The sequence below is a fragment of the Petaurus breviceps genome, unplaced genomic scaffold, assembly GCF_028583685.1.
Source record: "Petaurus breviceps papuanus isolate PSGF00001 unplaced genomic scaffold, PetGlider_PUasm1.0 186, whole genome shotgun sequence".
Lineage (NCBI taxonomy): Eukaryota > Metazoa > Chordata > Mammalia > Diprotodontia > Petauridae > Petaurus > Petaurus breviceps.
Genome location: NW_027185798.1, coordinates 29,086,960 through 29,110,713, shown reverse-complemented (window position 1 = coordinate 29,110,713; position 23,754 = coordinate 29,086,960). Strand labels below are relative to the sequence as shown.

Here is a 23,754-nt window from a genome sequence, read left to right as displayed (position 1 = left end):
AGAGAGAGACAGAGACAGAGAGAGACAGAGACAGAGAGAGACAGAGAGAGAGAGACAGAGAGACAGAGAGAGACAGAGAGACAGAGACAGAGACAGAGACAGAGACAGAGAGAGACAGAGAGAGAGACAGAGACAGAGACAGAGAGACAGAGACAGAGACAGAGACAGAGAAGACAGAGAGAAACAGAAAAAGAGAGACATACAGAAATAGAGACACAGGGAAAGAGACAGAGAGACAGAGACAGAGGATTCTATCTGAAACCTAAAATCTTTCCTGTGTTTAGCATGTTGCTATTTTGATATATTTCAAATTTTAAATAATCATTCCAACACTACCTTTGTTGTCTTTGCACTCTTAATATCTTTCTTTTGCTCTTTTTTTTTTATATCTTTAGATGATTCATTGCCATGTTTTTCTTCCTTTTTTTTTTTTTACATCACCGTCATTTAAGTCTCACACATACAAAGTCTTTCCCTGTAGCAAATAAATAAAGCCAAGCAAACCAAATACACATCTAGCTTCAACATGCCTTCCAGAATGACTGGCCCATTTCAGAGCTCCCCGAATCACACCCACCTTTTTACAATCGACACTTATGTTTTTGGTCATCTTTGAAAACCTGATAGCTACAAGGTAGAACCTCAAAGTTGTTCAAGATTGCATTTCTATTATTATTGGTGATTTGGAACATTTTTACATGGTTGGGGGGAGGGCTTTGGGGGTTTTTTATGTTTGTTCATTTGTTTTTATGTTTGCTTATTAGCACTTATCATTTCTCCTACACCCCATTAAATCATAAAAAAAAAAGAAAACCCTCATAACAAACATACATAGTCCAGTGAAACATTTCCCCACTAACCACTGATGGCTTTTGTCTCTTCTTTTGAGAATCCCAGCAACAGCCAGCCCTGATCTCCAAATCTGGGTTGGGTATTTAAGTTAACCAAATATTGTGCTACTGTGTTCATTTGCTCTTCTGGATCGCATGTTCTCAATCTCTCCTACTGAGCAGCTTTTGTATTTTTTTTAACCAATACCAAATAGTTTTTCTGATTACTGCCTTGAAGTGCAGTATGAGATCTGGTACTGCTATGGCCTCTTTCTTCTCACTTTTTCTTTTCTTCTTTTGAGAGTCTTGATTTTTTTCCTCCAGATAAATGTTATTATATCTATAAAGCAGCTCTTTGGTAATTTGATTGGTTTAGTACTAAATATGTGAAATAATCATCATCGTTATTATCAACATAGCCCAACAATCAGCAGTTGATATCTCTCCAATTATTCTGTTTTTTTATTTCTGTAATAAGTGTTTTGTAGTTATATTCCTATAATTCCTACACATGCTTTTTGTCGGTAGATTCCCAAATATTTTCCAGTTGTTTTCCATTCCAGTTATTTTTAGTGGAATTTTAAACCCATCATATTTCTTCTCAAGATTTTGGAAAGAAATCAACCAGATGATTTCCAGATTCTTAGACACTGGCGCCTCTAAAAATGCAAGAGAAATTTTCCTTATCGGAGCCTAAAACTGGTTCTTTGCAGCTTTCACCTAACATTTAGCACAGTGCCTGTTTCATAAATGCTTATTGATTGAATTGCTCTGGCTCTGCCCTCTAGAGCCAATCAAAAAAAATTTAATTTTACTTCCAAAGTAGTCTTTCTGATCCATGAATACAGCTATCACATCCGCACAAGTCCTCTCTTTTCCAAAATAAATATCCCTAATTGGTTTTTTTCCAACTGATCCCTACATGGAAATCCCTAGTCCTCTGAGAAATCTGCCCTCCTCTGGACACCCTCTAGTTTATCAAGACTCTCCTAAAAATATGCTGTCCAGAAATAATACTGTACCCTAGATACTGTCTGAGTATAGCCAAGTACATAGGAAGACCTCTGAGTCCTGGACATTGTCTCTCTTAATGTAGACTTGACTTTAGCTATTCTATCTACTTCATTTTCTAATGAACAATCCAATTCTTCCCCATTCTAAACTCTAGATCCTATGCTACTGGGTTGGGGAGGGAGCTCCCTTGTTCCCCTTTGTACAAATATGAGAAATTGATGTACCAGATCTGTGAGTTGACATATGAGAAAATAGAGAGAACTGGGTAGGAGAGGAGATTCCAGTCAGGATAATTCCCATGGACTTGTGGGGAAGGAAAGAACAGGAACCCATAGGAGAGGGTTACAGGGAAAAGTAGGAAGACGGTCAGTGAAGGATATCCATATCAAAAGACAGGACAGAGTCATAGGACAGTCAGTGGAGAGGCACCCAGTATGGGTAGGTGCCACAGAAGAAGAGATGAGACCCAAAGGTTTGGGACCTTGAAAACAAACTACACTTGTGTTTTTTTTTTTTTAACAACTTCTTTATTTTTTATTTTAAGCAATCGGGGTTAAGTAACTTGCTCAAGGTTATATGGCCAGTTATTTCTGGGTGTGGTGCTGAGTGTCTGAGCCCAGGATTCGATCTCCAGGTCATCCCAACACTGGAGCCAGTGCTCTTACTCGCTGTGCTACCTGGCCACCCCTACACTTGTTTTTGTATCTGGACTCAGGCTTCTTTCCTGTTCAGTCAAAACTTGTTGAGAGAAATTGAATTATTTTCTGCTCTTACCTAAAAAGAAGACATTTAAGGGAAGCCTCCCACTCTCCTCAAGTCTCCCTCCACCCAGCAGAGTCATTTCATGACCCCCATCACAGGCTGACTACCTGTGACCTTCTTCTCCATCTCTGCTAAGTGTGACAGTGACCACATTGGGTATTTGTCATTCCACCCCCAACAAAGATGAAGGACTTTTTAAGAATTCTGCAAATCTAGATATAACTCATCTGGAATAGCCACAGACATGACCAACTTCTGTTGTCTATAGAAAATAACAAGAATGAGACCTTGCATTTATTAAGGGACGGTGGATGGAGAGAGGAAAAGAGAGACACAGAGATAGAGAGAGACAGAGACAGAGGAGAGTATAAACACTTGATATAATCAAAGCACAATTGTATTGTGCTTTAAGGTTGATCAAGTACTTTCTATAAATACCTCTGTGAAATAGCTAGTGAACACATTATTGTTCCTATTTTATTGATGAGGAAACTGATACTCAGAGAGTTGAAATAACTTGCCCAAGGTTTCAAAATGTGTGTAACAGTAGCAACCCTTCTGGGTTATTCCTCCTAATTCATGCTTGAACTTGAAGGTTGGGTCCCCAAAGGGCAGACACTATCTCAGGTTCTAGTAACCTGTGGGTGGATGTTCCTAAAATTATAGCTCAAGAATCCCCCACTGGTAAATTTCAGCCAGAAGACACAGCTGGTCCTGAGCAAAGGGAGCGACTAAGAAGGTAGAGGAAAAACAGTAGTTGGCCCTGAGCAGGCTCCATCCAACACTCCATGTTGCCTTTTAACATGTAAGTGATCATTCCCTAAGTACTATATAAATGTGAACAGCTTTTAAAACCATATTTCTTCTTCCTACTACATCAGTGAGATTGGTTCTACTGAAAGAATGGGGCTTTTGATGGAAAGGGAGTAGAGAAATTCAATACAACAAACATTCATTAAACACTGTGTGTCCAGCACTATAGATACAAAGACAAAAATGTAATTCTTCTCACCCTTAAGGAGCTTAAGATCTACTAAAGGGCTATAACAGGTGTGCAGACTAATAAATACAAATACAAACAACATTATACAAAGCAATTTAAAGGATTGAGTGTGCTAACAACTGGGAAAGAGAGGGATCAGGAGGGGCCTGGGGAATAAGACAGCACCCAAGCTCTTCTTTCAAGGAAGTTAAACATCCAGGCATGAGGGAACAGCCTGGGCAAAGGTGTGGAGGTAGGAGATGGAATACCATGTGTAAGAACAGCCAGCAGGCTAGTTTGACTGGTACATAGAATGGACAGTGAAGAGTCTCATGAAATGAGTGGGACATCTATCACAAGTCACTGAAGTATGAGGGATCCCAATCAATTCCTGCCCTGCCTCTAAGTCTACAGAAAATCAATGTGTCACTCTAATAATTAACCAATGATTCTTAGTAAGTGATAAGCAGTTTAAAACCCACATTGTCTAAGTTTGGAATTTAACTCTGGAATGACCTGCAACACTGATTTTTAAAAACAGCAAGATAATAATAATAATAAAATCTATCATTCTGGGGCCCTTCCTGCATCTGATGTGTCCTCTCTCAGAAAGACCCTCCTAAATCAGTCAGCTAGCAGTTAATAAGTGCCCACTTAGTGCCAGGTACTGTGCTAACCTCTGGGACATTCAGAAAGCACAGGCCTATTGATTTAGTGTGGCCACATATTGTTTATTGATAATAGAGAAAATGAAAGAAAAAAAAAAGGTAAGTGCTTCTACATGAAACCAGCTTCTACCTCCAAGCTTCTCCCACACTCATGGGTGTACCTCAGCCTCACAGCCTCCATCCCAAAATGCGTCTGATCACAATAGCCCCTGTGTGGCCATTGCTACCAGGAGGCACTGGAAGGAAACATAAACCACTCATTCTGGAAACCACATTTAGATTTTGTCTCATGACATGTCCCATGATGCTTCTTGCCAACGAGATACTCTCTGAATGTGCCAGTAAGGGGACATAGTTCAAAGCTGTCAAACTTGATTTCACCTTGAATCATTGCCACCCCAGACCCAGAGGTAAATAAAAATTCAAAAGAGGCCATGAAACAGACACAGGTTATAAAAGGAAGAGATCATTTTGGAGGCTGGGACACTTAAGGGAAAGATAGACCTGATGGGGGGAGGAAGAGGGAACTCTAATATGGTAGCTTAGAAAGCTAGAAGGCATTATGTGGGCAATTAGATAATACTAGAACTTCTCTAATGTGGTGTAGGGGGGAGAAACATCAGAAGGTTGAAAGGGGATACAGAAAGGAAGGTGGGAAGGTGCCAAAATCAAACTTCAAAATTTACAGGGGTGGGAAACCTGTGGCCTCAAGGCCACATGTGGCCCTCTAGGTCCTCAAGTGCGGCCTTTGACTGAATTCTAGAGGGCCACATGTAGCCTCAAGGCTTCAGGTTCCCCATCCCTGTAACTAGGCTATGCTGGGAAACAACTTGAAGCAGAAAGGTCAAGTTTGCTATCAGGAGTCTGAAACCAAACCATCTGGGCCCATACATGCATCATCCCACACTCCCTCCCCTCCCCCCCAGGCCCCTTGTGGCAGACCATGTCAGGAACTTAAGGCAAGTTGCACAAACATATCTGGTCACCAAACATGTGACCTATGATCTCTCTGGCTGCAGATCACAAATATCTAAGTCATGCGGTGAAGGTGAGAAGCCAGAGGGGGGTGGAGAGCAGCAGGGTGCTTGGCCCCCTTCCTACTCAGATGTAGGGTAGAATGAATTACCATTGCCACCAAAATTAATAACAGAGAATAAACACATGAATGTTTCAGATTAAAACATGGCAGGATAGAAAAAGGCAGAAGTGTAATGCCCTGGACAAAAACCATTGAACTAAACACCAGGAGACCTAGCCCCTAACCAGCTGTGCCACTTAAGAGACCTCTTAAGCCATATTCCCTAAGGTGATGGTATTGATGAGAAGAAAACAGAGAGGAAAGGCAGGGAGAGGAAGAGTTTAATTATGACGCCCTCTACCTTCACAGCAGCTAGGTGATATAGTGGATATAGCACTGGGCCTGGAGTCAGGAAGACCTGAGTTGAAACTCAGCCTTGGACCCTTACTAGCTCTGTGACCCTCAGCAAGTCACTTTACCTTGTTTGCCTTAATGCACTGGAGAAGGAAATGGCAAACCACTCCAGTATCTTTGCCAAGAAAACCCCAGGGACAAAGATCCACAGGGTCAGGAAGAGTTGGACACAACTGAACAACAATGGCTACTACCTTCACAGGCCCCAGGATATAAAAAACTATGGAGTGAATGAGAAGCCAAGAAGCACTTTCCCATCTCACAGTTGGGAGACTGAGGACAAATGAGGAGAAACAGCTCTGTCCAATATCCTTCAGATAATCTAGTGTGGGGTCAGAAATTGCAAAGAGTCCCAGGTTTGCCTGCAAGAAGGGAATGGGGAAATTTTCTTTGCTTTGGGCATTTGAGAAATAGTAGGTATTAGCTAAAGGAAACACAAGTCAAGAGTGCTAGAAAGGAGTTTCTCTTTGGGTAAATGGGAATCACAGGTATCGGATCCTGGGTGACTTTCCAAGAAACACTTCTAAAACACATGACTATTGGGGGAATCCCCTCTTTGATCCCAATCTAGGAGACTGGATAGAATTTAGTTTCACTTCCTCTGGATGTGAGTTTGATTTCATAACATCAGTCTAGTTGTCTCCTGATTTGGGAAGAGATTGTGGAGTGGAGTGCACATAGCAGCAGAGTTGAATAAGTGGTGGGATCAGACAGAAAGGGTTTGCTGAGGTGGGAGCTGTTAAAATGGTGATTAATAATAATTCCATAAAATGGAAATGGGGCTGGGGAATAGGGACTGGAGGAGGGATGGGGACTGGAGGAGATCCAGTCAGAGGAGATGAGATGACAATTGGTGAGGTGAGGGTTGTAGGAGGCAGGGGTTGGTGAGAGGAGGATTAGAGGGGATAAAGATTGGAGGAGATGGGATCTCATGGCCTGAGGATAGAGTAGATAGTGATCTCTTCTGACTTCTACTCTCCCTAACAGCGTAAGAGAGAGCCTTGAGAGGTACCACACACTTGGACTCAGACTCCCAAAGCCCATGATCTGCAATTTTGTTTACTCACCTCCCATCCCCCCCCCCCCACCACCACCACCATATACGCACATACATATACCGTGAAGCTGCAGGAAGCTGTGGAGCAGTAAAGCTCGCTCTGGGTTTTGAGGGTTTGGGGGAGCTTGGAGGACCAGACATCTAAAATGGAGCATGTCCCCTCAGAAAGAACACTGCCTTCCATTCAGCACTTTAGATACCAGTAATTGTCAGGTTATTTGATTGGGAATAAAGCTTCTCCCACAGTATATAAATTGGTTTCCCAACCGACAGAATTCCTTCTGGCCTAGTCCTAGGTTTCTTTTCCTCCATTTCTACCCTTGCTACCTCTTATGAATATTTCGGTGAATAAAATCACCATATTTTTGGTGGATATTACTTTGTTCTCCGCTGCTGAGTAGGTTTGAGCTCTGCCAGAATACCCCTTCACCAGCCTTCCCCTCCCTCCTTTCCAAAGAGTAGATAGGCTGTAGGAGGGTGATAGTCAGAGGCAGGAGAGGATGGTCTCAAGTCAGGGTGACCAAATCAGTTCTTTTTCTGCAAATTTATTGTTCTTGCCCCTGGCTCTTGCTGCCCCCACCTCTCACACAGATTTTCCTACACTCACCAACTCATGCTCACACATACACAATACTCTGATACTCCCACACCTACTTTGACATGTACTTTTGAAAAGTAGAAAAGGAATATGACATGTGTTGGCCTTGGGTCTCTCATCATCTATCTCCTACTATCTATAGTTAAGGGTTAAGAATTCAGTTGTGGGATTGTAGATTTAGAGCCAGAGAGAGCTTAGAAGGCATCTGGAGCAACTTCCTGATTTTACAAAGGAGAAACTTTTTCCAGAAGAAAAACTGGGATCTGCAGATGTCAACTGACTTTGGGTTTGGTTCTATTGGTTAGGAAACCAAATTATATTTCATGGGAGAAACCCTATTCCCAATCAATTAACCTTGCAATTACTGGTATCTTTAAAGTGCTGAATGGAGGGCAGTGTTCTTTCTGAGGGGACACGCTCCATTTTAGATGTCTGGTCCTCCAAGTTCCTCCAACGTCCAAAGTATTAGACCCAGGATTTGAACCCAGACACTCTGACCCTGAATCCAGAAATGTTTCCACAGTACCCTACTGCCTATGTTATTCATTCATGACACAGAATAGCACCCTGTATTACAGGTTTAGACACATTAGGAATCCCCAGCATTCCCTTCCTCTTCTCCAGGGATAATAAAATTGAGAAAGGAAAGGGAAACTGAAAAAGGATATCAGTAAGTTGTTCCTTTCGAAAGGGAGTTTCTAAGAGCTCCTAGATGCCTAGATAGCAAAGGCTCTCAAGTTTTTTGCAATAAATAAAATAAAGTTTTTTCTCAAGTTGTTGCAATAAATAGCTAGCAAATAAAAAATTATAAGGCCTTCTAAAAAAAATCACACAAAAGATTTTTACTTAACATTCCCTTCCACTAGTATTTCTCTTTCTCAAAAACAGCTGAAAATTCATCCTGATGTAAAAAGACAGTCATAAGAATGTAATTGATGAGGTGCAGGCTCTGGGAACCCCACCTTGAACTCTGATTACATTATCCCATTTAATGAGGCATTTTCATGAGGCCATAAGCCTTACATTGTGACTGAGCCCAGACCTCTGTTACTAGCCTAGCCCCCCATTGTCCATCTACTTCCCACCCTTGAGCCTATCAAAATATCAACCCACCCTTGAATTGGCCTAGCCAACTATTGTCTTTCAGCTCCAGGTAGTCTCCATCGACTTCCCACCCTTAATCACTACTTCATCTGGCTTCTCCTGAAGACCCTCCCCAAACTCCTCCTCTAGACCACCCCTAGATTCCTCCCACAACCTTCTGTCTAAGACCCCATCTTATCTCCATGTGTGTAAGAGTGCCACAGAATGATCTAGCACAGACTTACTCTGTGTCAGATGATCCTGGCCCACTTCTCCAATGAAAGCATCACAGATACTGGGTCCTTAAAGAGTCTACCCAATATGGAGAACTTTTAACAAACTTTTCTTTGGCTGAGAAGACTTGAGTTGAATTCATTCAGCAGGACCGGCATGTTGGTATTTTGGGGTCTCGTGACTACCCTTAACCTCTTCTTTAGTTGGTTAAAATGTAACTGGTATAGACTCCTCCAAACATAACTTCATAATTCATATTGAACAGTCTTATACTATAAGCAAATTCCCAATTACCACCCCTCCTCTCCTTAAAAAGTCTTTGTAAGGGAGGAGGAGATTTGATTTTCTAAGTCAAGTAATGCTGAAGAGGCTACCCATAAAGAGGGTTAGGTTGCTCTGGAAATACCAATACATTCGGTCCTGCCGAATGAATGCTACTCAAGACTTCTCAGCCAAAGAAAAGTAAAGTTTTTTAAAAGTTCCCTTGCATTAGAGACAAAGTAAGTCTGTGCTAGGTCATTCTATGGCGCTCTCACACACATGGAGACAAGATGGGGTCTTATATACAGAAGGTTGTGGGAGAAATCTAGGGGTGGGCTAGAGGAGGAGTTTGGGCAGGGTCTTCAGGAGGAGTTAATGAGGTCAATGAGTGATTAAGGGTGGGAGGTAGCTGGAGGCTACAGACAATGGTGGGCTAGGCCAGTTCAAGGGTGGATTGATATTTTGATAGGCTCAAGGGTGGGAAGTAGATGGACAATGGAGGGCTAGGCTAGTAACAGAGGTCTGGGCCCAGCCACAAAGTAAGGCTTAGGCCTCATGCAAATGCCTCATCAAATAGGATGATTTAATCAGAGTTCAAGGTGGGGTTCCCAGAGCCTGTACCTCAAAGATTCAAGGAGAGCTCAAGGGGGCTCCCAGAGCCCATACCTCATCAAAACTTTCTCTTTTACTAAAGACAAGTACTTCAGAATATTAAATTTTCAAACATTTTCTTTTCCTTTAATAGTTCAGTTCATAATCTAGCAACCTCCAGATTAGAAGAGAAACTGCATTTCTTTTTTTTTTCTTTTTGGAGGGCAATCGGGGTTAAGTGACTTGCCCAAAGTCACACAGATAGTTTTTGTGTTAAGTATCTGAGGCGGATTTGAACTCAGGTTCTCCTGACTCCAGTGCTCTATTCACTGAGCCACCTAGCCACCCTGTGAAACTGCATTTCTAACATCTGTTGACCTCTATTTAAGAATTGGTTAAAGGAGACAAACAAATAGTGGTATACAGCTACAGAATTTATTCTTTATTCCCTTAAGGCTAGCAAGTACTTGTGCAAGGAGGCAGGACTAAAGTCCTGACTCCAGAACAAAAGGATGAGAGAGCTTAAGTACATTTTAGGACCATCTCGATTAGGGGTGGTTGAGACACACAAATTCATGATCCCCATAATGGTTTAAACATAGTATGAGATTTCTTAATTGGATAAATGATAAATACAGAAAAACAAGAAAGCTGACAAAGTGTCAATTGAAATTACAATTCAGAATATCTGTGTTTTCTTTACCATTAACATTCCATAACATGGTATATACCCAGAAAATCTTAAGATAAGAAAAAGTCCCATTTCTCAAGTTAATGCCCTGAGTTGAGGGTGTCCTCCTGAAGGGCCATAGAGTAGGCCTCTTCTGGTTTGTTGACACAAGAAGAGGTATTCTCTGGGCTCACTCAGAGAGCAAAACAAAGCTGGGTCTATTGGAATTTATGACCCTACTCCCAGCCTTATCTGGTCTTTGGAATGGGTGATATATCAAAAAGGGGCCTTTTCAAAACTGAGACATCAAAGCTTGTTTGATTATTTCAGATTTTGGCCAAAATACAATATTTAAATGACTATCACAGCATATCTGTGCAATATCATAAACAATGTTATAGATTTGAAACATGAAACAAAACCCAATTCTAGTCAAGTGACCCCAATTCATTCAAAGGCATCTCTAAATGACTACTTTAACTAGGGAAAAATAAAATACTAAATAAAAATAAACAAATAAATAAATTACTTTACACAGAAAATCATTCTGAACCATTGGAAGTGGAACTTAATTCCCAAAAGAGAAACTTGTAAGGGGTGATATCATGGTGTCTTATTTTGCTCCCACAGAGGTTATTGGAAGATAATCAATAGCTGTAGCCAATTCGCTTGTCTTGTTTGACTAGGGTCATGACATCCCTGGAACTTTGACAATGAAAAAGGGGTGGGGATATGACAATCATCTCAGACCTTAGAGGTCACACCCAGTCACAGGCATCCTCATACCATGCCTGTGTCTTGCATATAATCTACATATATAGAGGGAATGTCAGAAATAAAGTGAGGGATTTTACTAATCCTAAATCTACCCAGAGGGACAGAACTGTATAACCTCACTCCTGCGCCTATATGGCTATGTGTGTTTTTGGTGAGCACCACACTCACCCTCAAGAGACATATACTCTGTCTACTCTGTTTCGGAGTTCTTTCAGTGAGAAGGGGTTTACTGTACTAAGGGGTATATTAAGTGGATCTCCCTGAGGGCCCCCAGGGAAGCTCGTCCCAGGCTCACTCCCTGACCCTACCTGGGAGTTCCTGTGATCCCCAAAAGCTTATTTCTCACAAACTGATCTAACAAAGAGAGTAGCCTTTAGATAACTGTAACAACTGAATATTTACAACCTAACAGAATCTAAATTACAAGAGAATTTCTTTTTCTAACTACACTGGTGTTACCAAGTCTCACAATATTAGACAATGTATTTAATTTTACATTAACAAAACCAAGAAATACATATATAGCTTTGCCAGTTTGAATTCATCCCTGTTATTTCGTAACTTAAACTGTGTTTATGTGACGTAAACCATTGTTAGCTGATTATCAGATTCTAGATGGAGGAATTGGCTTTTGGCCCATGTGGAAAAAACCCTCAGAGACTTTCAGCTGTTTCTGACTGGGTGTGGACCATTTTCCACAGGCAGAAATCTTTTGAGAGTTTTTGCAAGAGTTAATTAAATAATTCTCAATTTGAGGGATATAAGGAAACATTTAAGGTCCTATATAATAGTCACAGATCAAAATAACCAATATTTTTATAGTGTTAGATGTATAAGAAGAGCTTCCTACAAACCATCCTGAGGATGGGTGGGCACAACTATCAGATGCTTAATTAATCTTACCTGGAGCAGACCAAGAATCCAAGATACAGAAATTAAGTCAGTGTGGTACAATGGGGAGGGATTGAATTTTTCCTTTTGTAATTTCTAGTTCTCAACTAAAATCAAAGCACTGTACTTTTAACCTGAGTATGAGGCTAGATCCTGAAATCTTAAGATTTTGACACCTGGTTCAATCATCAATCTGCCACAAAAGGCCAGTACTCAGCATTACTTTAATCTGTTAGCAGGGCTAGTAAGGTTTAGGACTCTGCCTTTCACAGATGAGGACATTGTTATACCAACTTCACAGAAAACCATTATCATCCTTTACATTTCTGAGTTTTCGAACATATTTATGTCAGTCTTTCCAGATAAAGGATGCTAAAAATCTGTAAGCCCATGTGGGAATTCACAATGAACAAATCACCACACAGAACCAAGTAAAGACAATACCTTTTTTTCTCTGAGTCTACTCTACTTTTCTGATGCTAATTCAGTTTTCTTTCTCCCTTTAGTTTGGTAAGAGTGTTCAATGATGACTCATTCACACTGGAAGGACCAAAAGGAAGCTATAAGCTACAGCTCTTTCTCTGACTGCATTTCTTGTGGTTATTTCAGTTTTCTTTCTCTGTTTGTTGCTTCATGACTTTAACCAATCCCTTCAGGCCTTGGAAACTCCTCCTTTGGGACCCTTACTGTTTCCTGCCCCCCTCCATTATAAATGAGGGAATGAGCCCCAGAAGACAGCAAGGCAGAGAGTCTCTTAGCTTGATTTCTTCTCCTGCAGGGACTTGAGAGTCTTCCACCATGAAAGTCTCTGCTGCACTGCTCTCCATCCTCCTTGTCTTTGCCACCCTCTACTCTCCAGCATCTTCCTCCCCACGTAAGTTCTCCTCTTCTTTGTCTTTGTATCTCCAATGCCTAGGACAGGTGCTTGTATGGATCTCATCAAAATCTGGTTTTTCACAACTTAGTTATGGATTGAGTGTCAGATGCCTCAGTTTGCTCCTTAGCCCCAGTGGGACCCTTGGTTTCCTCTTCTGGAAAGTGAACGGGTTAAATCCTTAGGTCCCTTCCAGCCCTAAACCCTATGGTCCTAGAGTTCAATGAGTTTTTAACCTCTCTGTGCCCCAAGAAGAGACGATGAGGTAGGCTGAGTTCGTCACCAAGGAACTTCCTACAAGGAAGGAATCACAAGTGTGATTTTAAAAATGCAAAGGGCAGATCTTTACATTGGAGGGGAGGAGACCTGGGGTCTTTTCTTGAGTCCAATAGTAAAATGCTACATGTTTCTTTGTGTCAGTAAATTTGTTCCATAAACCTCCATTTTCCAACACATCAACTTCCCTGAAATAGTCTGAGAGCTGTCTGGGACACTGAAAGGTTTAGTAACTTTCTCAGGGTGGCACAGCCAGTATGTGTCAGAAGTAGAGCTTGAATTCAGCTCTTCCTAGCATTGAGGCCAGTAAAAAGACAAATACAACATAGTTCAACTACAGAAAGATGAATATATTGAGCCCTAGAAATCCTCAAAGACCATTATAGAGGATTCATGACCTGAGTCAACAGTGAGAGTAAGGGGATGCTGATCCATTCTACCCACTCCAAAAGCACTTATAGGAACATAGGATCTATTGTTTGGAGAGACCTCAGAGTTCATTTAGTCCAACCACATCTTTTTACAGGTGAGTAAACTGAGGCCCAGGGTGATTAAATGACTGAAAGTCAAAAGACTGTGTTCAAATCCTACCTCTTTCACTAAGTATTAACTCTATGACATTGGCAAATAATTTAACTTGCCTGGGCCTCCAGTTTTCTCATCTGTAAAAAGATGTGGTTGGACTAGATAGCCCCTGAGGTCCCTCCTAGTTCTAAACTCATGACCCAGTGATCCTATAGAAGTCCCCTACAGTTCTTAAACTGAGCTCTGTTAACTTGGTTTGTTCATTTTCAAATAGTTTGACAATTGAATTTCCATAGAATTTATTTCCTTTATAATCTTATGTATTTTATTTTATGCATTTACATCCATTATTCTGTGTGTACCCCAAAACTGTGTGCCAGAGAGATCCTTACGCAAATAATACACAGAGGCTTCTCAAGGCAGGAAGCAGAAAAGAATGGTTTATTACGATCTTGCGAAAGGGCAACCCCCTTCTGACAAATAATGGAGGAAAAGAAGCCATTTACAAAAGGAAATGGCGAAGTTATAAAGCCCTGACATGACATTCTCCCACCCCCCACAACCCCACCCTCCTCCCCACACCCCCCTCCCCACCCTTTTCTTTCATTGGCTGGAAGTCACAATCTAAGTGCTGAAATCTACATCAAGTATGTAACAAGGAAACAATGACCACCCAATGCACATTTGAGAAAGCACTTCTGTCCTTATTTGGCATATCTTATACTGAGGTGTCACTGAGGAGAGGGGTGACTCCCTACCATTCTAAGTTTTGAGTCCTTGTTAATCATGTAATTTTGGTGAAGGGGAACTCGGGCCTGTTTCCCACAAAAAAGCCTTACTAGATTTGAGAGTATAGTCTGAGAAGTTTTCACTTCTCTCACTCAGTTCTGAGAAGGCATCCACAGTCTTCATCAGACTACCAAGGATGTCTGATAGTCTCTGAACTTTCTTCTAACTCTAAACAGGGAGGTCTTTCCCACAATTGAGCTAGGGATGAGGGAGAACTAAATGTCAGTTGGTTTTATTTTGGTTTGGCTTGGTTTTGAGAGTGGAAGGAGGGAGGGAGGGGGAATTCCTTTCCTGGTCCTCTTACCAGCTCCCTTCTCCATTCTTCCAGATGCCTCGGACACTACACCTTGCTGTTTCTCCTTCACCTCTCTCCCACCTCCCCTGACCCATGTCAAAGAATACTTCTACACCAGCAGCAGATGTGGCAATCAGGGTGTGGTGTAAGTCTTGGGCCCTCTGTGATGTTGGGTTGAGGAAGGGGAGAGAAGTACAAGGAATTTTACCTCTTAAGCCCACTTTTCTTCCTCAAAGGAATTCAGTCATTCAATTCCCCAGACCCATAATTCTCAAGGAGTTGATAACTGCTCTCCCTCATAAAAGGCATAGAATTCCTGAGCGTGAAGGCACATTTAAAAATCAGCTTGTCTAATTCCATCATTCTACAGGTCAGGAAATTGAGCCCCAAAGATGAGCAGCAATTTACCCAAAGTCACCCAGCTAGTGGTCGACTTGGAGCTAGAACCCAGGTCATAGATTGTAGCTTTAGACATAGAAGGGACTTTGGGGGTCAACTAACCCAATTCCATTCTTTTTTTTTTAAGAAATATGTTGTTGTTGTCAGTCATGTCCAGCTCTTCATTACCCCTTTTGGGATTTTCTTGGCAAAAATGCTACCATTTTTTTTCCAGTTCATTTGACAGAAATTGAGGCAAACAAGGTTAAGTGACTTACCCAAAGTCACACAGCTTATATCTGAGATCAAGTTTGAACTCTTCTTGACTCCAAACCCAGCCCTCTATCCATTGTACCACCTAGCTGTCTTTTTTTAACATATATCTAAAATGTGAACCTCCCACTGTCCCTGCAACAACAAAATATTTTTTGAATCTTCATCATAAGCTTACATAATTTTACAAAACAAATTCCTGCCTTAGACATGCCTGAAAATGTATGGTTTTCTCTGTACTCGAAGTTCTGAGTGGCATGTTTCATGGACTTATTTCTCATTGCATTTTTCAGAGTTCTAAAGTCTTTCAAGGTGGTTTGTCTCTATGACGTTGCCACTGTATAAGTTGTTCCCTTAGTTCCACTCACTTCCCTCTGCGTCAGTTCACGGAAGTCTTCCCTTTTTTCTCTGACACTATCCATTTAGTCATTACTTAGAGCACAATAATACTCCATTATATTCACATGTCCACAGTTTGGTTAGCGGTTCCCCAGTTCGTGGGCACGCCTTTAGTTTCCAGCGTTGGGGTTACTACAAAATGAGCTGTTGTAAATATTTTTGTACACATGGGTCCTTTTCTTCTTTCTTTGATCCCCCTGGGGTGTGGTTCTGGTAGTGATTTCGATGAATCAAAGGGTATGCACAGTTTATCAAATACCACTACCCCATTTTACAAAAGAACAGAGACCCAGCTAAGGCCATAGATTCTCAATTTTTAGTGGAGTTAATAAGGCCCAGAGGGCAGAAGCAGCTTTCCTGAAATCATTTAATAAATTTGTGAAAGGATAGAGAGAACGCAAGAGCACAGACTCCCAGACCAGGGATCCTAAAACTCTGTTTTGTTTGCATAAATGTGGGCACCAGAAAAGGGGTGGCAGCTAGGTGGTACAAAGAATAGAGCACTGGACCTGGAATCAGGAAAGCTCATCTTCCTTAGTTCAAATCTGGCCTCAGACACTATGAGCTATGTGACCCTGGGCAAGTCACTTACCCCGATTTGCCTCCATTTCCCCATCTGTAAAATGAGCTAGAGAAGAAAATGGCAAAACCACTCCAGTATCTTTGCCAAGAAAAGCCCAACAAGGGGTCACAAAGATTTAGACAAGACTGAACTGGGACCCCAAAATGGGGGAACATATGGAGAGAAGTAAGACAGAGGAGGAAAGGTCCTGGTTTTCCAGCCAGAGTCTATGCAGTGATACACCCCAATTTCATTTTCTGCCTTTTATTTCTCATAGCTTCATCACTAGGAAAAACCGGCAGCTCTGTGCCAACCCTGAGAAGAAATGGGTACGCAGTTACATCAACTCTTTAGAGATGAGCTAGAGAGGAGAGTCCCCTTGACCTAGCCATCCAGCTTGCTGGCACCACAATGCATCCTTCACAAGGCTTTCAAGCTGACAGTCCTAAAGCCCAAGACTGACTATGTCACAGCCCAACTCAAAAAAAACTTCCAAGGCTCTCTATTGCCTCTGACATCAAGATCCAACTTCCTCTGGGATATTTAAAGCCCTTCACAACCTGGTATCAATCAGCCTATTTCTCCAGGACAATTGCACGTCTCACTCCCTCTTGGGAGCCATGCTGGCCTGTACACAAGCCATTTCCCACCTTGGTACCTTTTCCCAGGCTGTCCCAAGCTCCTGGAATGCTCTCCATGCTCATGCCCAGCTCTTGGAATTCTGAGCTCCCTTCAAGGCTCCTCTCAAATGCTACTTCCTACATGAAGCCCTCTGTGATTCCTCCCCACCCACTTTAGTGCTTTCTCCCACCTTCCAAACTGCTTTGAACTTTTTTTAAAATTTTCTTGTATTTACTTATCTGTGAGTCCAGAGTCTCTCTCCCCCAAGACCTGTGTAAACTCCCTGATGCACAGAGATTGTTTTTGTATTTAGATCCCCAGTGCCTAGAATAGTACATGGTATACAGTAGATGCTTAATAAATACTGGGTGATTAGTTAATTGAGGAGAGACTCCTGTTGTTTCTTTCTCCTTCTAACCTCACCTCTCACCCACTTGCACACTGTAGCGGCAAGCACCCCAAGCGTCCTCAGGGTTTGCAGCTACCACAACTGGGAAACAAACAATTATCCCAGCCCCCATACTTTCCTTTTACTCTGCAGATCCTGTTCGTGACGCCATTTTGTAGCAGCAAGCACCCCAAACGTCCTCAGGGTTTGCAGCTACCACAGGTTCTTGGATTTGCTTTGTTAAAGGAAAGCAACTCAAAATGGGTTAACAAGCTTACTTTAATCAGTCAGACATATATCGTTTACCTTGTTCAGGAGAAAAGGTCAGCACCCTGAACCTCAAAGTATACAGGCAAAATTATCAAGACAGAAACATCAAGTAGACAGATTTCCAAACTGTCCAACCATTACATCCATACCCAGTCAACATCTGGGTTTCCACATTCTGGGTTTTTCAAAGCCGGGGGACTCTCAACAACGGCTTCCCAGAATTCAGATCAAATCACAGAACACTTCTCAAAGTGAGTCCCAAAACAAAGTTACACATCAGGGCTTATATAGCCTTCTCCTGGCTCAGAGAATGTAACAACCTTATTGACTCACTGGCCAATCAAGAAGTATCTACTGAAAAACAAGCCTCCCCCACCCCAGGCTTCAGGTGCACATTAGCCTAGGGGCAGGGAAGATCTTTAAAATTTACATTCTTATTACACACACATATGTACTACAATGCAGTACATACACTTGCACACATAAACACATGCAAATACACACACTGAAATACATGCCCATGCATACACATACCCACACATCCCTCCACGGCACCTCCAAGTACCTTCCCAGAAGGCAACGGAAACAGAGTAGCCCTTGGAAAAATGGGTCCCATTTAAAGTTAGACAAGGGAGGGAGTTCCAACAAGACTTAGTTCTTAAACAGGCCCCCCCCTTTTCTTACTTAGTGACCTGCTAAGACTTCATGTCCAGGCAAAACAGAGAAATGTTATACTTGGCTATAACCTAGTCCCTGGAAACTCCAAATACTGAAAATGTGTTTTTCAGACTCTACTAAATAGGAAGAGGCAGGGAGGAGAGATTGGCTCCCCAGCCCAAACGCTTGCGACCCTGACCATGCAACAGGGAGTGTTCACCTTCCTAGAGCACTTTGCAGTTTGCAAAATGCTTTCTACAGAACAGCTTGGGGCAACCCCAGGTAGTGAGAAGTCTGATCCCGAGAGATCTAAGTGGGATATTTGAGAGGCCAGCTTTTGTATTAAAATGCTCGCTCACACACACACACACACACACACACACCAGTTGAAATAGTGACTTCCTTTTTTGGCATTCCCCACACTTTTGGCTAGCCTGGGTACTGGTAAGACTGGGGAGCCACAACGGATTCTCACATTTGTCCTACTTTTCATAGTTTACGATAGAGACATTACATCCTATGTCTGATTTGACCTTCACAAAGATCCTGCACAGGAGATGGATAAGCACAACAGGGTCCATTTCACAGTTGAAGAAACTGAGGCTCACAAGAATTGCAGCTGTGATGCTCTGGCCCACATTTCTAGAATACTTTATAGCTCTCAAAACATTTTCATCCCATGCTCCTCAGGCTCCTTTAAATAAATTTCTCTTCTGTAGGAGAGAAACAAGACAGTTCTTAAAACTCAGACTGAACATAATCCATTACAAAAATGGGTAGGAGTCTCATATAATTTACAGCAAAAGTTCCAACTTCAAGATAAACACCAATTAAATTGATCAGTATTTAGCTTTAATTTGTAAGACTCCCTAGGCATCTAGCTAAAAATTCCAATCAAATTCAATTGCCTTTTGGTTGTTTCACATTCACACAAACCTGTTTTATTTTTGTGAGTTAGGAAAAGGTTAGGTGATAGTTCTGTTCCAAAGTGTAAGCCCCCTCCCCTTTTTTCTTCACATTGAAACTTTATCAAGTCCACCCATAAACCTGCCTCTTCTCATTATTGTTCATCCCTTCATTTCTGAAGATGGCCAATAATAACATCGTAAGTGATATCTTCACTTGAACGTGAATTAGATTTAAGTGAGACAAAGTTGCCCAAAGTCATCAGCTTCACTCTCTCCTCCAGAGTCATCAAAGTCCAGTGGGTGACCTTGGGGATACACATAGCTTACCCTGCTCCTCAATACATTGGATGAAAGAAACAAGGACTAGAAGAAAAACATTACTTGTACATAAAATGGGTTCCTAGCAAAAGAAACTAACACAAACAGAAAAGAAAACCAAAGTAATCGCACGTGGTAACATTGAGTCTAACATTAGCAACATCAGACAGAACCAGAGAATGTTCAGCTTGTCTTGGTGACAGAGATTTCGACATTTGAAAAGGCAACTTTTCAGAGTCATTAACAATGTGAGGGGGAGGGAAAGAAAACATGGGTTTCCGGGCAAATTTCAGAGAGGAACAAAACACAGGGCTCAAATGTAGTGGAACAACTTCAAAAAAACTATAGAGAAAGCCAAGAAGTCCTGCGAATGTTCATCTCCAAAGAGTAAGCTCTGCTAAGAGATTTTTTTTTTCATGCAAGAGGACAAAAAACAAATACTTTAATGGGATTGGGGAATCCCTGGAAAAACAGTAGCCAGAAGGAAAATCATAATATGCTAGTGATACATTATAAAACACTCATCACCCTGTGAAAACTTGTTATTCTTAGGAAAACGATTTTGCCAACTACAATGGAATGAAAACAAGGCACAGGGCCTTGAATACAGTGTTTTCAGTCAAGACCCATCACTGAATTGCTATGGGTAATTTCCAGTGTGGGAGACTCCCTTCACCAATCCAGAACAACTCCTCTTAAATGTGCACTGAAAGAAATGCCTGGAACACTGAGAGGTTAAGAGAATTTTCTATGGACACACAGCCGACATATGTTAAAGGCAGTACTCAAACCCAGATCTTCCTGACTCCTAAGCCAGTCCTCTACCCACTTTGCTTTACACTTACATTGCTTTGCATACAGTGGGGGGATCAATAAATGTTAGGTGAAGCAAACTGAATCTTACCCTCTGTATCATAAAAAGGGGCATTTTTTTTTGGTTAACCTAGCTTATTATAACTAACTTATAATAATTATAACTAGCTTATTAACCTAGCTTATAAACTAGCTTATTCCCTCCCAACTTTGTTAGTTCTTCATTACAGATTCATGTTCCTCTAAAGATAATGGACCATAACTCTAAGCTATGAGTAAAGAAAATTCCTATCTGAAAAGGGGTTGGGATCCAATTTTCTTATAGGTCTCCATTCTATGACAAGTTTACAGGGCATTAAAAGGACAGGCTCCTCTCTGTTTCTATGGTGCAGAGCACTGAACAGAGGGGTCCCAAGCTAGCAGTCCCTGCTTCCTCTAGCACCTCACTCCTATGGCCTGCCTGAACTGAGGCAACACCATAGGGCACAGCTCTGCCATAGGAAACGACCCCACACAGCCGGGCCCCCAAGCCTCTGGCCTTGGGGGATCCCAGGACTGTGCATAAGGCCCCTAATCACCTTGTCATGACCAACATTTCTGCTAAATCCAATGTGGCAGTCACTGCTAAGGCTGCTCTGCCTCCTGCCCTGCCCCTCTGCCTAGCTGAACAAGGCAGCATGGAACAGGAGAGCACAATGGCTTGAGCTCTGCAGACCCTCTGTGGAATCCCACCTCAGACACCAGCCAAGTGGGTGGTCAAAGCTTCTCAGCCTTAGCTTTGTCATCTGTAAAACACTGACCCTTATAAGAGGGTAGTGGATTTTAAAAATAAATTCAAGGCAACGCTAAAACAAGATCCCACTTGGACGCAGACTACAGAAAAACCAGGCGCTCAGCTATGACTTGGGGACCTAATTTCTGTCTCTCCCTAAGGGATGCTGATTTCTGCTGAGATGCTGCCCCCCTGTGGGTCCTGAGCACCTGACATGGAAGAAGAAAGGCACGCAGAGGGAGTCCCTCCCAACCAGCACCCAACTAGCTAAGGTCTCATTTACTCCAAAAAGGAATCAGAAACTCCAAGGAAGTTCCTTTTCCAAATTAAGTGACAGTAAATATTTTCTTCCAAAAGTTTCCATTTTTCCAAGACAATCCCAAAGAACTCATGATGTAGCAGTGCCATCTGTCTCCAAAGAAAGAACCAAAGGTGTCTGAATACAGATGGAAGCACACAATTTTTTACTTTCTTTTGAGTTTTCTTCCATAAAATGACTAAAATGGAAATATGTTTTATGTGATTGCACATGTCTCAGGGAGGGAGGAAGGGAGAGAGGGAGGGAAAGAATTTGGAACTCAAAACTTAAAAAAAAAAAGAATGTTAAAAGTTTTTTACATGTAATGGGGGGGGGAAAGAGTATTGTTTTAAGGGGGGGGAGTTTCCAAAGTTTCCAAGTTTCTCAGGTCCTCACCCTCAGTGCAAAGAGATTCCTACCTGCTTACACTTTCTCACTCTTCCTTCTATATGCATATTCCTCCTGGGACTCCAGAAAACTGTCAGTCTTGTTGCTTTCCTGTTCTGATCAAACACTTCTCTTCCTTTCTTCTACGTCCTTTCAATCATATCCTAAATTACCTTCACTTCTCTGAGTATCCTGTTTCTTTCTCTCCTCTGTCCACGCTCTGATGCTGCTGCAGTCCGGGGTGGGGGGTGGGAAGGGAGCTGTGAGAGAAAGAGGCTCCCTATTGCCCTTTCCTCTACACTGCACTCTTGCCCTGTATGGCTGCCTTCCCAGCGGTCCCCTGCCTTTGCATTCCATTCCTGTTTATAATCACTTCTCGGGTGAGCCAAACAATAAGATAATAAGCAGGGATTTCTGAAGGTCTCCTTCACTTTGGAGTTTCTTTCCCACCCACTTCATCTTCTTCTCAGCTTCTAACCAGGCTTCAGTAGCCCTAAGCTCAGTCAGACCATAGCAGCTGCCAGCCCACAACAGCCCACAAGGGCAGACCGTTGCCTGCCTTCCCAGTAAAGTGAGGCACTCTCAATTCTTTCATCAAGCAGCACAAGACTTACCAAATTCTGGCAGCCAGCCCCACCCAGAATTACCACTGGCTGACTGGCCACTCCTTCACACATAGGCGGACAAATTCAGATCCCCCCTCCCTCCCCCTGTGAAAGCCTGTTTCCTGGGCCCTGGGCAGGCATCTAGCATGAAGGCCCCCCCCTCTCTAAATATGTGGGTGACAAGCCCCAAGATCCACCTCCTCCAAACAGTTCTCACTCCTGAAGCTTGTTTCTTTGGCATCCTGCTCATGAGGATTGTAAGGACACAATATTTATAGGAAGGCAAACTATACTGGCATAGGCCAGTTATAAGGCCTGATGTAAGGGGGCTGATGTGTTCTGCCCTATCTGCCAATTGGAGGGACGCAGACCCTTTGAGTGAATACTGAGATACTGAGGAAAGAAGGGCCATGGCCACTTGGTAATAAGTATATGTAGCTTTATTAGGATTTGGTTAATTGGATTATTTGGGGGAGTTTACTCACAAGACCTGGTCCCTGGCAGCAGGAGGACAAATAGTGTACATAGAAAGAGAACAAAGAAGGCAATGTTGGGGATGGCCCAGGGTCCCAGGCAAATTTTCCCACGGGGCAGATGGAGCTTCTTTTGCTGTTTACACTTGCTCAAGGTAAGTCTACATTCTTCTGTGGAATCATGCCACCAGGCAGGTTCCTCCCCATTCTGAGATCTGTGGTGGGCAGGAAGTGGAGGAAGGACAAAGGCCATGACTAAAGGGCAAGTGGACACTGGACCATCCTCTTCAAATCATGGATGTGGCCTCAGCACCCTCTTTAGAGCCACCTCATGTACACCCAGGTGTGGGCAATGGGAGAGAGGGCTAAGGCAGAGTTGGTCAGATAAACTCATCCACCCTAACCTACCAGTCTAGATTTATCAATAGAAGGGACCTCTTAAAGTCCTTGACGTTTTTTCAAAGCCCATTTAGCACAGCACTCCAGGCCCTGCAGGCCCATTCACACAGCACTCCAGGGAGGTAGCAGTGCAGGCGCATTCACACAGCACTCCAGACCCTGCAGGTATTTTTCCTATTTTTCAGATGAACAAACTGGGGTTTAGAGTAACTTGCTCAAGGTTAACATCTAGTAAATGCCTGAAGCAGGATTTGAACTCAGATCTTCCTGATTCCAAGCCCCAGCTGCCTTGTAAGGCAATGGGATCCAAAGTCAGTTTGTGAGACCATCCACAGAGATAGGGAATCCACACAGGTCACACCCTAGCCTCACCATGACAGCCAGTCTCAGGGAGCATCTCAGACACACCTCACCACCCCTCTTCACTTAATATCACCCACCCAAAATCCCCCCACCTTGCCCCCTCCCACAGCTGACCCAAATCCAGTGGCTAAATTCCTACCTTCTTCATAGGCCCATCAGGACAGTCAGAACCTTGACCTAGGCACCCACTGCAGGTGGACAGGTACCATAGGCACACACACACACACACACACACACACACACACACACACACACACACAC

The 23,754-nt window shown here is 42.5% G+C and overlaps 3 protein-coding genes across 4 annotated transcripts in view; 1 reads left to right on the top strand and 2 right to left on the bottom strand.

Annotated features, from left to right (window-relative positions):
• LOC138162114 (C-C motif chemokine 3-like) overlaps positions 1–21,984 on the bottom strand; it is a 34,343-nt gene extending 12,359 nt beyond the window's left edge. Inside the window, exon 1 of one of the 2 annotated variants that reach the window (XM_069089189.1) lies at positions 21,686–21,984. The gene's annotated coding sequence lies outside the window, so the exon portion shown is untranslated. The remainder of the gene's footprint in view (positions 1–21,685) is intronic. The other variant, XM_069089190.1, reaches the window with a different exon arrangement.
• Positions 1–23,754, bottom strand: part of LOC138162618 (protein Wfdc21-like) — a 387,573-nt gene that overhangs the window by 219,004 nt on the left and 144,815 nt on the right. The window lies entirely within an intron of this gene.
• On the top strand, positions 12,473–17,227 carry CCL5 (C-C motif chemokine ligand 5). Its single transcript, XM_069089188.1, has 3 exons — positions 12,473–12,724; positions 14,643–14,754; positions 16,499–17,227. Exons 1-3 carry the CDS (start codon positions 12,649–12,651, stop codon positions 16,584–16,586), a joined length of 276 nt encoding a protein of 91 aa, XP_068945289.1. The 5' UTR covers positions 12,473–12,648; the 3' UTR covers positions 16,587–17,227.

What these genes read in the sequence shown, in the direction of transcription:
- CCL5 (XM_069089188.1), top strand. Translation starts at nt 12,649, where the DNA reads ATGAAAGTCTCTGCTGCACTGCTCTCCATCCTCCTTGTCTTTGCCACC. An exon ending in TCCAGCATCTTCCTCCCCAC is followed by an intron (nt 12,725 to 14,642) that starts GTAAGTTCTCCT and finishes CCATTCTTCCAG; the next exon opens with ATGCCTCGGACACTACACCT. An exon ending in TGTGGCAATCAGGGTGTGGT is followed by an intron (nt 14,755 to 16,498) that starts GTAAGTCTTGGG and finishes TATTTCTCATAG; the next exon opens with CTTCATCACTAGGAAAAACC.